This window comes from Lutra lutra, chromosome 9 (assembly GCF_902655055.1).
Source record: "Lutra lutra chromosome 9, mLutLut1.2, whole genome shotgun sequence".
NCBI classification, from domain to species: Eukaryota; Metazoa; Chordata; class Mammalia; order Carnivora; family Mustelidae; genus Lutra; species Lutra lutra.
The window spans coordinates 99,070,287-99,083,561 of NC_062286.1; the positions used below are offsets into that span (position 1 = coordinate 99,070,287).

At 46.5% G+C, this 13,275-nt stretch overlaps 1 protein-coding gene across 11 annotated transcripts in view; it reads right to left on the reverse strand.

Moving 5' to 3' along the window:
* RIN2 (Ras and Rab interactor 2) overlaps window positions 1–13,275 on the reverse strand; it is a 243,456-nt gene that overhangs the window by 25,005 nt on the left and 205,176 nt on the right. For all 11 annotated transcript variants that reach the window (XM_047744491.1, XM_047744490.1, XM_047744492.1 and 8 more), the window contains 3 exons: window positions 10,546–10,618; window positions 5,122–5,213; window positions 576–1,715 (listed from right to left, as the gene is read on the reverse strand). In XM_047744491.1, coding sequence (XP_047600447.1) covers window positions 576–1,715; window positions 5,122–5,213; window positions 10,546–10,618 — 1,305 coding nt within the window. The remainder of the gene's footprint in view (window positions 1–575; window positions 1,716–5,121; window positions 5,214–10,545; window positions 10,619–13,275) is intronic.

The following is a 13,275-nucleotide window of genomic DNA, read 5'->3' on the forward strand; positions in this document are numbered from 1 at the left end:
CGGAATTGGGGCTGTCCTGGTTACTGAGCTGTCACTTGTCACACAGGTGTGGTCACTATGGAAACTCATCCAGTGGCACAGCCGTGACGGCTGCACCCTTGCAAACGCACGCCTTCCCTCAGTGAAAACAGTCCTTTCCAAAGAAAGCAGAGGGAAACACCCTCCCAGAAGACAGCACAAATCCCTTTCTATTCAGGTGCTGCCTGAAGAGACACACTTTCATGTTGTGTGACACACAACATGCCACGGCTGTGTCCGACACACAGCCTGAAATCAGGTGGGTCACTGGACCCTCAGAAGGCACACTCTACCCCTGAACAGAACCATTCAGGGGTTCCCATCCACAGCTCCCCAAAACAGTCGCAAGCCCGCGACTCAGCTCTACGGTGAGGCTGCTTTAAGAGGCTAGGGTGCCATTCCAGTGGGCAGAGGGCATGGAGCATGTTGCTGTTTTGAACCCCAGAGAAAACTTCAGCCAATAGCCCTGCCACGGGGATGCACTGTTCTACGAGGTTACCGGACAATTTCTGTTTAAAAAGAAAAAAAAAAAAAAAAAAGGCCAAGTGGGGACTTACCGATTTGGTCTTCGGGGATCAGCGACTCGATGGGGGGGTCCAGCTCTGAGCTCTGAGCCAAATAGTTCTTCACCTGGGTCATGAACTGCCGGATGGTCTGCAGCATGTCGGTGCTCGACACGTGGCACTCCTTATTCTCCTGCAGAAAACTCACGTAGTCCTGCACCAGGCAGCCAAAATAGGTGCACTTGTCCCGGGAGAGCTCCGCGATCCTCCGGACCATGCGCTTCTCGGGCGTCATGAAGGAGCTGAACACGCCGCTCATCTTGCGCAGCTGGGACTTGACGAGCTTGGGCAGCACAAAGGAGCTGTTCCTCTTCTTTTTGGACTTGATGGGGGGGGCCATGGTCTCCTGGTCACTCTCTTCTTCGCAGTCCTCCAGGCTGCTGTTGGTGTCCGCCTCATAGCCGAACAGGGGCATGCTGCGGTCGAACTCCAGCGAGTCGGAGGAGGAAGTGGAAATGCTCATGTCACTCAGCCTCTGTCTGCCTCCATGCCACGGGGGCCGTGATTCAGGGCCGACGGCCCTTGTGCAATCCCCCGGGGCCTCCGCAGGCGGGGCCCCACCTGGCCTGCCAGCTGTGCGGGGCTCTGGCTCCTCCGGCTCCCGTTCCTGGCCGGGACGAGGCCGGCCACGGGTCAAGGTCTTTGCGCTGCCTTCCGTCTCTAGAAAAGAAGTCTGCTTCTTCAGCCGGGGTGGAGGGATGGGGGTTGGTTTCGTTCCAAGCAGAGCTATGTTCCCATGTTTGTTATGGTTGACTGTTTCTGGCATGCTCGCCTGGGCTTCGGTCCTGGACAGCTGAGGGCTTGTGTGGAGACTATTAATAGCGGGTGGCGGGGGCCTGGGTGGGGGGGACCGAGGCCTCTCGGTGCCATTCGCGTTGGGAGTCCTGGTGCAGGGCCGTTTCAGGCCTCCACTGAGGTCCTGGCTGTGCACTTTCAAGAAAAGAGGATTAATAAAACACAGGGCTCCGTTGGTCTGGCTGCACTCCAGCTCCGAAGGCGTCCTGGTTTTTATAGAATGCACTCCATTTATAAGGCAGAGCTGACGAGAGGCAGGACAAACACCGTCTGAGGAGAGAGGCCTATGGGGAGGTGGAGGGTTTGGGGGTTTGTTGTCAGCTGGAGAGCTCCAAAAATCTGAAAGTCATTATCAGTGAACACAAGAATGTAAATACAGTACTCTCGGGCCATTCCTTCACAAATTAAAAAAAAAAAAACACACTTGCATGACAACACACGTCTTTGAAGGGGAAGGCGCCACACTTGGGTGTTTTGTTTTTCTTTTTTTTTTTCTTTTTTGTTTTAACAGCATTCCCTTACTGGAAAGGGTAGAAGTGGTGCCAGGCCCAGCTGTGGGCTCCCAGGAAGGCTCCAGGGGCTTTTCACCTTCAAAGCCCTTGAGAAACGGCTTGGCCAACATACAAAGCCAGCCCAGCCTTTGCACAGGTGAGGAAAGGACTGAATTGTTACAGGATAAGGCTGGAGAAGGCCATGGAGCTCCCCAACTTGCTTTACAAAAACTGAGCTTACTCGCAGAGCAAGCCACCCTTTCCAAGCCACTTCTCCTGGAGATGCCCTCCGGAGGACCTGGCAGTTCCCCTTTAATGGGCCGGACCAGCAGCTGGGCCTGGGGATGTTACACAATCTGCTTGGGGTTTTACATGTTCAGCATTAAAACCCCAAAAGGAGGAAAAATACGCACATGGAACCCATCAGCAGAAAAAAAGGACAGCAGACCTATGCAAACGCTAAGTGCAAGTTCAACCCTTTATCTTTATCTTCGTGGTTAGCTGCCCACACTCCCGAAATCCAAGCCCTCCTTACCACTATGGCTACACGCACTCAACACTCTTTGGAGCAGTGCACATTGCTTACTGTACTTACTTACAGTATTACTTACTGTAGCTAAACGGCCCTAGGTCACTTACATATGGGGCTCGGGTTTCCACGCAAATCGTGGGAGACGGAGATGGTGATAACTGTCGTCTGTTGTGATTTCCATTCGGATTAGGTTTATTCTCTCTCTACAGCTTTGCCTTGTTGTGGTGCCTAAAATGTGTTTCTTTCCTATGGGCCCAAAATGGCTGACCATGGGGGACAGCGGGGAGGCTCTCACTGGGAGCCCTTTGTCCTGTCCTCTCTGTGTTGTAAACACACCTGAGAGTGTCACCTGCTTCCTCTTGCTCTTCCTTTCCTTCTCTCTGGCTCTGTGCTGTCCAATCAAGAGCCACTGCCACAGAGGCATTCAATTTGAAATTTCACTTCATGTCAATCAATTAAATTTAAAAAACAGGCATGCAGTTCGATTACTGGCAAACGTTGAAGTAGTTCGGAACTAGGGTACATTACGTGAATGTAGTTTTTCAACTGTAAATTTAATGAAATCTGAATACAGTTGACGTGTTTCTGATGAAAATTTAATGCTCATAGAGAGATGTGCTGTAAGAATAAAACACATGCTGGATTCCAACACTTAGTGTGGAAAAAAAAAGAATGTAAAATATCTCATTAATGCCTTTGAAGTATTGCTTTTATTGCATCAATAATTTTAAAAACATTGCTTCCATGTCGAAATATTTCAGATCTAGTACAAAAAATAAAATAAATCATAAAAATTAATTTCACCTGTCTTTTAAATTGTCTTTAATGGGACTACCAGAAAATTTAAAATTACACACTGGCTTGTGTTATATCCATTTCTCTTGCCCAGTGTAGGTCTTAGTGGAATGGCTCTCACCACCTTTGGGTCTTAGTGCTGCCACCACTCCTAGACTTTATAAGGCTTAGTACATATAGCTCCCACGAATGTGTTTCCTCCCATATGGATTATGGGAGGGGAAGGGATGGACGCTATTAACTTTGACCCCTTGGTGTGGGGCCTATCACATAGCAGACCTCTAGAAACGTTTGTTGGAAGGACAAATAAATGAAGAACAGAGTTGTAGAAAGCGCTGTCTCTTCACAAAATGAATAATGTGTACACTGAAAATTACAAGCTGGGTATGTATTAATTGGGCCTCATTTGCTTCTGGTCAGTGGCCACTAGGACAAGGTATTTTTGTGTTTATCTCCTCAGGACACATACACTGACCTTTAGTCCTTCAGCCCCAGCATGAAGCAGGCACTGCCCACTGACCACAGAACCAGGAGTTCTGTGGCTGGAGGTCGGCTGTGAAAACAGACCTGGTCTGGTCTTCAAGAGGCCAGCGATCTAGTTGGTTATATTCACTTAAATTCGGGAAATGTCTTAAACTCTCTCCAAAGGTGTCTGAAACTCCAGTGCAAGAGATGGCATAGGTTTTCAGCAGGGACATTTATCCTACCCTAGTATTTTTACCAGGAATCAGTTTCCCAATCCCACTACCTAATTACCCATCAGACAGGTCTCAGACAGATGGAGCCATTCTTTTGAAGTAATTGTAGCTTGAGAAAGAGTCTGAATCTGTCCCTAGGCTTCTTATAGGTGCTAGGAGCCCTGGTACTTGCATTTCAGCATCTCAAATTTCCATTCCAATACTATGGCCTGGTTGTTAATCTTTTAGAAGACTGAAGCCCTAAAAATCTAAAGAGAATCTCCCCTTCCAATCTGGGGGAAAAGCTTCCCCTCCCCCAAAAGTTAAACCCACACAAATTCCTCAGGGCAATGGGACAAGGAAGTGAAATTGGGTGAACTGTATGTCCCGATCCATTGTCAACCAATGTCCAAAAGCATGGTGTTGCATTTAGGGGTGTTGGCAAAGGGGCGGGAGAGGGAAGCCAGTGCCCAGCTGGTCAGAGCGAGGATGCATGGCAGGATAGGGGACACGGCCCAGGACACCAGGACTGACACTGAACAACCACAGAGGAAGTGAGACAGATGTTACTTGAGATGCCTACATGGTCAAATTCCCCAAAGCATAGAAGTGCCGTCAATGCCCATGTGTTCTTCTAGAACAAAATGCGTGCACGTGAGATGTGCTGTGCTGTTTCCCTTTCTGCCAAGCACTGCCTTTCCCCAGTAAGACACCGCAGAAAGGAAAGATAGGACCCATTATAGAAGTTTGTGTTCCATCAGGACATGGACTTTTAGGGTAGCTTCAATTCATTGACAGGAGACACTCAGAGATGTCGGGGTTTCCCAGGCCAAGAGGGCTTGCCTCTGAGAGTCAGTTCAGTGTCTGACTTAGAAAAAAGACTCTCGCTGGGACGCCTGGGTGGCTCAGTTGGTTAAGCAGCTGCCTTCAGCTCAGGTCATGATCCCAGCGTCCTGGGATCGAGTCCCACATCGGGCTCCTTGCTCATCAGGGAGCCTGCTTCTCCCTCTGCCTCTGCCTGCCATTCTGTCTGCCTGTGCTTGCTCTCTCTCCCTCTCTCTCTCTCTGACAAATAAATAAAAAAGAAAAAAGACTCTCAGTACGTGCGATTCTGGGACCTCACGGCCCTGTGAGCAAGTTTTGCCACGGAGATGGGGATTATTTTTTGATGGAACAGTATATCACCAGCCAACATTAGCTCTGCTCCACAGATCATTTCAGGAGAGAACTGGGCAGAGGCATCCACTTACTTAGTCCCAGCTGGGCTAGTTCTTCAAGCCGAACCTCAGTCATGGCTGTTGAAATGGCATAAGGCAACTTCAAGGTAAACGGCAGAACGTCCCTGATTTTTCAAAAAAGAGAATATTTGTAATTATGTGTCTTGTTTCTGTCTCTTGTTTGCATTTCATCCTAGAGATGTTTTAGCTTCGATTGCAATGTCCTAAGGAGACACTATATCATACCTAACCAGACCTTGTCTTTACTGGGGACGGAACTGCAAGATTACTATTCTTGCCTCTAGTGACACTGGGGACAGACTGAGAGAGGGGCTGACTGGTTTGGTATCTGTAATGAGGACAAAATTTCCTCCATGGGGTAGCTGACGTGTATCTAGTATTAATATGAGAATCCCTATGTTGGTGGATCTTACATATATATACATAAAACATTACGTACTAATTTGCCACATGTTCTGAACATTGGCCCCAACTCATTGAGCAGGACTGTGTAATCTTAAACTGAGGTTTATGATCTCATGTCCTTACACACGGCAGATTCTCCACCACTATCTGTCAGTTTTACTCTGACATCTTGCAGCTAGAGCCCACGCATTGGGGTTGTATGCTGGATACAAAACTTCCTCCTGTTTTAAGGTAAAGCTTCTCTATCTGTAATGTGCACATGAATCCCTGGGAGTCTTATTTTACTACACGCTCTGATTCAGGAGGTCTGGGTGAGGCTGGAGATCCGGCATTTCTGGCATGCTCACCGCCGATGTTGCTGCTGCTGCCACCCCTGCACCACGCTCTGAGGAGGGAGGCAAATGGAAAGGACTTCATGCAACAACCCTGGCCCCAAGAAGCATGGCACCATGTGTGCACCAGCAAACACAAGCACCCAACATCATAGACCAACAGGCTCAATAGGAAGAAGCTGAACTGAGCTGGCACAAGGGTCCTTCCACGGCCAGCAAATAGTGCCACCACGAGTACATGCATGGACCACGAACTCTTTCTTTCTCTGAAAGGGCAAAAGCAAACCTAACAAACATCTGCTCATTTTAATATACAAGTGGGTAGCATTGGTGGCTCCCCACACCCCAGGGCTCACACAATGCCATGCCTGATAATGACAGGGAGAAAGCCTGTTTTGAATAAACGAATGAATGAATATGCAATAACAATGGTGACTTATCCAAAAAGAAATTGTTTCAGTGGTGGTATTGGTCTTACAAAAAAAGAACTTGGGGGCACCTGGGTGGTTCAGTTGGTTCAGCATTGGACTCTTGGCTCAGGTCATGACCTCAGGGTCTTGGGATCAATCCCTGCATCAGGCTCTGCACTCAGTGGCGAGTCTGCTTGTGGGCTCTCTCTCCCTCTCCTTCTGCCCCTCCCTCTGCTCATGCTCTCTCTCAAATAAATAAATAAATAAATAAATCTTTTTTAAAAAAAGGAATTTACTCATTCATGCAACAAATGTTTATGATCATCTATGATGTGCCAGACACTGTTGTAGGTGCTGATAACAGACAAAAGACCCTGCCTGCCTACACGGAGCGTCACTCCAGTGAACACCAAAAGACAATGAACAAATATGCAGTTTATAGAACAGGAGAAAGGGATGTGTGCCACAGATTTTAATATATGTGCAAAAGGGGAATAACAAAGAGTATTCAAGAGTGACACTTGGCCAGAGAAGGCCCCATGAACAGGTAGCATTTGAGTGAAGATTTAAATGGATCAGGGTACGAACCATGAAAGAAAGAACTTCTTAGGCATAGGAAGCAGCAGGTGCAAAGGCCTTGTGGTGGGGGAGGGTCTGGTATATCTGAAGAACAGCAAGGAGGCCATCATGGCTGAGGTGCAGTAAGTGAGGGACAAAATGTAGAGCTTCTGCCTGTATTTTGTCTACACAAGAGACTGTGAAAACCTCCACTGAAGAGAATAACTATCCCAAACAACTTGTTTACAGTAAGATTAGGCAACATTCTAAACAGAATCAGATTAAATGTGGATGACTAGAGAATTCTGGAACCCCTGAAGCTGTTGACAATGAATAACAAATTAGTAAGGTCGATGAAAAGAGCAAAACACGAACACAATGTCATTTATCGCACTGCCTCCAATATAGCGTTCACATAAATATTAGGGGGTGGCAGTCAAGAGGCAGCTCTTTCCTGAGCTGTCAAGCCTGGGTCACCCCCTGTTTCCAGGGATCCTTTTGTCTCCCTCCAAATGGTGTGAGCACCTGCTTCTTCTTGTCCTCTTGCATCCTTTCTGGATGAAGCAGGCGGAGCCTTGGGGGGGATGGCAGCGTCTGTAATAGTTGCTGCCCGACCAGGGGAGAGGCAATGACTCAGATTATAATCTTAAAGGAAGATTAATGGGAAGCAGAACTTTGTAACACCAGAGCATCATATAAATATATGTTTCTACGGCTGCAAAAACTTAATTAAAATCTTCCTTCTTTAGACAATTTGGGGGAAAGCCACACAGGACAAAACCAACCTCTGTTTATTTTAAGCCTTTATCTTGCCCAGTGCAGTACCTGGAGCCTAAACGTCACATGGCTGGTTTTTCTTAAGGGCACGTATGACAGGAAACCACACCTGTATTTCACTAATGGGTGTTTTTCAGCTTTGATCTACTGGAACATTAGATGTTGCCCGTGAGTCCTTTTCCATGGCACCAGCTAAGGGCACAAGATAGCATCTCCTCTCTCTCTCTCTCTCTCTCAATCTCTCTCTCTCTCTCTCTCACACACACACACATACGCACACACAGAGTCACTTCCCTCTCTCTTTATCCTGTTAAGAAAAGGAGCCCTGAATCTAAAACCTACGTAACGGACAAAATAAAGCCAGCTTAGGTATAAATGTTTCACTCAAGAGTTTTAGGACACACAGAATTTACTTTTGAACCTTTGTATGTCTTGTTTCTAAACCTCTGTATGTCATGTTTCTAAAGCAGAGGAGAACTAACTCTTGAGTACTTACTACTGCGCCAAGCACTATAACTCACGTTGTACCCACCCAGGCCCCTAGGAAGCAGCTCTGAGGTCCTGCATTCTGTGGGTCAGGAGCACAGGACGGCATAGATGCAGAGGTCTCTGTACCCACCCACAGAGCTGATGTGGAATTAAGTGGGGCCAGGAACCCAATTACACTGGACCCCAAGGTCCATGGAGGGGTGCTGTACAGTGGCAAGATATGAGCTCTGGCATCATGGTAGGACTGGGTTTAAATCCAATTTCTGCCACATATTAATTGAACAAGTGTGGTAAGTGTCCCACTCTCTGAGCCATGGTGTCTTCACGATCCTAATTTCAGAGTTGCCATGAGGATTAGAAATGATATAAATATGGTGCCTAGCGCCTATATAGAAAGCCCCCGAAAATACCATTAACCTTAATCAATGATAATTAAGAACTATTATTTCCTCTAGCTCTTTGTGACTCGAAGTGTAATTGCAGAACCAGCAGCATTGGCTTCGTGACCCAGGAGACTGTTGGAAATGCAGACTCGCCAACGCTGCTCTGGACCCCCTGAATGGAATCTGCATTCTAACAAGATTCCAGGTGACTCTAGTGTGCATAAATCTTTGTGGGGCAGTGCTCTCCATGACACTAAGGTTGTTGAACTGACAGCGAGCTCCCAGGCATTCGTGGTCAAGGTCTGCATCTCATTTGTGTCCTCAGCCAAACTCTTCAGCTACCTTCCTGATGTGACCAGTCACATGCTGACTGATTCATGAATTCTCTAGCCTAGTGCACCCGTGCATATGCATTCCGGGGGGCTGGAGGACACCAGGGCTGACAGCCCAACCACGTTCTCTATGTGAATACATTTACGTACCAGTAACCAACTAGAGCATTTCGAAAATATTGCAGTCAGACTGGGTCAAATCAGGTACTGTTGCCTAAGAACACTGATTCAGGTAAACGAGTAATGTAAAGCATTGGAGGAGAAACAAAAACATGAAGAACTTTTGCCTTTTGCATTTGGAGGGGGAAAAAATAGGAAAACGAATCTCAGGGCTCTCTGATCACAAAATATTAATGTGGGGATTTTTCTATCAGCATCTTATATTGGGACCATGCTTTGTAGTGTAGGAAAGGCTTTCATGTGCTTTATCTCCTTCAACCATCAAACAGCCCTGGACGTCAGGTTAACCAGCCTCTTATGAATACTGAGGGGAGAGATGGTATCTTTCATACGCTGTTCCAAATACTATGTTATAGGTGTAACAATTTTTCACAACAGGACAGTCAAAAACCAATTCTGCAGAGTAAGCCAACTCCACCTCCAATCAACACGCTAGTGTCGAAATTCACTTTCGGGAGCTGGTTGGCCTCCAACCAGAGCAGGTGTGAAATCCTGGAGCCAGTGGGGGCTCCTGCACTGGCTTCTTCTTCTTTCTGGGCAGGAGATATTCACCCTTACACAGGCCAAGAGCTCTTGCCCACTGGGTCCAACTCCTTGGCTTCCTCCCCTGGGTGATCAGCCCTGCAGGTCCCCACTGTAAGTTCCTCCCCACCCTCAGGCCATTGACGGTGTGGCTTTACCTGTGTGGTGACGTCTAGGGGTCAACGGCTCAGTGCCTTCCCCTGGGAGGGTCTAGACCAACAGGTATGACCAACATCTAACTCTGTCTTTGAGAATGGACTCGACCCTTAAATTAATATCAAGGAAAGGAACCCCAAACAAGCTTTTCCACTTCAGACTGGGATGGCTAGGAGACATGATCTTTGGAAAGACCCCAGGCATGTATGCCTGTCTGTGCTCTATGGCTGCAACAGGCATACAGAGAAGCCAAGGGGGCCTGCGTGGAGGTCATGTCGGTCTCTGCAGATGAAGACTATGGATTCTGAGTCATCAAAAGAACACTCCACTTGAAAAACTATGATGGCTAGAAAGGAAAGAAACAGGGAGCACCTTCAACGACTCACAGATTCTCCACACTAACATGGGGATTTGGGGCCGAACTACTTGTAGTCTAACACAGTTGCATGAGGGCATGAGCACTGAGTGGGCCTGGAGAACAGTGATGCAAGATTATGGGCTGATTTATGGAGCCCATATTTCCAGCATCCCTTGGAGAGTTTGCAGAAACATTATCAGGGACCTTTAAATGTTAGGGGTCTTCATCGTGGGTCCCTTTATGTGTGTGCCTATGTGCACATATGTGTACACGTGTGTCTGTTTTCCTGCTTGACAGGTCTAGGTGAAAGAAGTCAAGGGCATAGCTTGAAGACATGGGCATATTAATTTGAATGGGCCAGCATAGTATTTTGACACTACCTGGCAGAGGGGACTTGGTGACTGTTTTAATTCATAATCAATCCCTCCAGGGACATCTCCCAGACCCCTCTGCCCAGCTTTCATCCAGAAACCCTGAGGCCATTACACATGCACTAAGCAGGTGCTTGAGATCGTAAGAGGTGTAGAGTCTTACCTGCTGATGCAGTAGAAAGCAATGAGCCGGAATAAATCCGCAAAACTGATTCCTGAGCCTTCCAGGGAAAAGGCTGCAAAAGAGAAGATTTCAGAAACCAGCTGAGAGTCCCGGAGAATTATTTTGGGAAAGGAAAGGTCCTCTGCTGTTGTTTGCTGCATGTGTAGGACCCTCTCTGTGCTCTCAAACCAGCTGCTGTGCAGCTTATCAGAACCAGCTGCGGCGAGGATGTGTGTCACCCAGAAACAGACCAGTAGAGTCCATGGCCTAGAAGTCCAGGCCCTGACTCATGCTCTAGTGCTTGGTAAACAGACCAGCACAGGCACAAATTGCACAACTATCCTTTTTTTTTTTTTTTTTTTTTTTTTTTTTTAATTTAAACACATGAGGTACTTGGGTGGCTCAGTCCATTGAGCATCTGCCTTTAGCTCAGGTCATGATTCCAGGGTTCTGAGGTTGAGTCCCACATTGGGCTCCCTGCTCAGCAGGGAGTCTGCTTCTCTCTCTCCCTCTGCCTGCTGCTCCTCCTGCTTGTGTTCTCTCTCTGTGTCAAATAAAGAAATAAAATCTTAAAAAAAAAAAAATTCAAACACGAAGTTGGGGAAGGGGCAAGGGGCTGGTCAGGCCAGCCTGCAAGGCCATGAGCATACCACAGTGCTGGGGAAACACCAAAGCCCCTGCTGCCCTTGACCCTCTTTGGGTAGATCGGTAAACCTACTGGGTCACATTCCTCTTTTCCAAAATAGGCCACCTCTGGTTAAGACACAAAGCCAAAGGAGTACAAAGCGTGGAGAAAAACACAAGGTTCTAGTAAATTAGCTCTGGGGTAAATTCAGCAGGGAAGATTCTAAAACCCATTTACTTTGAGTGCCCCTACCTGCCACCACTAAGTACACAAGCTTCCCAGCAACCATGAGCTGGCAAGACAGTGAACCATCCTGCACATGTTCCCAACGGCAGGACAGTGAGGGTTTGACTTTAGATACTTACATATTTGCCAACCACACTTCATGCCGTGTCTGCCAAAATGCCACTCAGGCAGTCATCCTTCCAAAAACATTCCAAATAGCCTCAGCCTTGTGAAGATCTCCTCGGTTTCTCAATCAGTTTTTCTCCCTCTTATGACACTCCGAATCATCACTTACATTGTTTATTATCTGCATATGTTGTTTTATTGCTTATTTAGTATCTCTATAGCACCCCAAACACACCTATGCCTCTACACATACACCATGACAGACAGACAGAAAAAGAAACATGCACGTGCACCACAGTTTAACTAATTAAGTAAGGGGAAGCCGATGTGGGGGTAGGCTAACCTCTCCGAGCCTTGGTTTTCTCATCTGAACAATGGACAAGAATAGCACTTTCCCTCTCTCTCAGAAAGGTAGGAGTGGAAACTGAAATTTTAAAACATGGAGTAATTGTATGTAAGTGATGAATCACGAAATTCTACTCCAGAAACCAATATTACACTGTGTGTTAACCAAGACAAATTTAATTTAAAAAAAGTAAATAAACACCAAGATCTGGGCATTAGGTGTGCTGGTTGCTACTTTCTCTTAGGTGTCATTCTCTCAGCTGACAGACCAAAGAAATACATGAGTGTACTAACCTATGTAAATACATTTGAATACTGATATTCCCTGCATGTAGCTGTCTGTATCAATATCAAGAGAAAAATGAGTTCTTACTGATGTCTCCAACACTAATCCTTACCACATGGATCATTCTAGTCTATAACCTCCCCCTCCAACAGTGAAAAACATGGCTCCCACCATCCGCCATCATTTACTTCATTGTTCAAGTCCGGTATCCATGTATAGTGGCATCCGAATTGTTAACCAGTTTCCCTGTGGGAGGCCACTTTTAGAACCACAGTATCGTACTCATGTGGTGTTCCTTTTGCCATAATACCATTTAGGCAAGTAAAATCTGTTTAGTACCTAAAAAAGTAAAATACAATTAAATTAACTTAAGAATGGGGTGATGCATAAAAAATTAAAAAAAAAAAATCTTTTCTAAAGAAAAAAAAAAAAAGAAAGAATGGGGTGATTCATGTGAAAGCAGTCTATACAAATATGAGCTGGTCTTTACTATTAAACCATATTGTCCAGATGTTATGACAAGGTATCTGTGTTTCTATCAAGTCCTTCCTTTCTCAATCCACCTCCATTTGCACAGAAGCTAGGCCCTGGCCAGGAAGGGCCATCATGGTGGGACCAAGACCTGTGGTAACTAGTCACAAGGGAATGCTTTGCTCAGACCAACTTTTTCAACCACGGCAAGTCCTCTGGATAGGAAGAGGGAACTGATACAAATCTTGACACAATACGGAGGAAAAATCTTCAGCCAGGAGGCAGCTAAGATGAACACCAAGAAAGCTTTAAAGTGCAAACACTAACTGTACTTACTGTAGGGGGGCTAGAAGGAGGTTTCCAGGCTAACTTACCACGCTTCACTCTGGATATGAGAAGGGATGTAAAGACCAGTTAGATCTATCACTTCTTGGCTAGCCAACTTCCAAAAGCTACTGCAGCGTTGACTTTCCTCACTTAAATTTTTATCCATTGTCTTTAGAATGGAGGGTTTGCAATCTATCTTGTGATTACCTCCTCATGTAAATTCACTGGTATGAGTCACACACCAGGGTCACTGACCGCTCATGGAGGTTTTCCTGGGCATCAGTAACCTTGTGAAACCTGGAGGGAACACATCACAAGGTCCAGG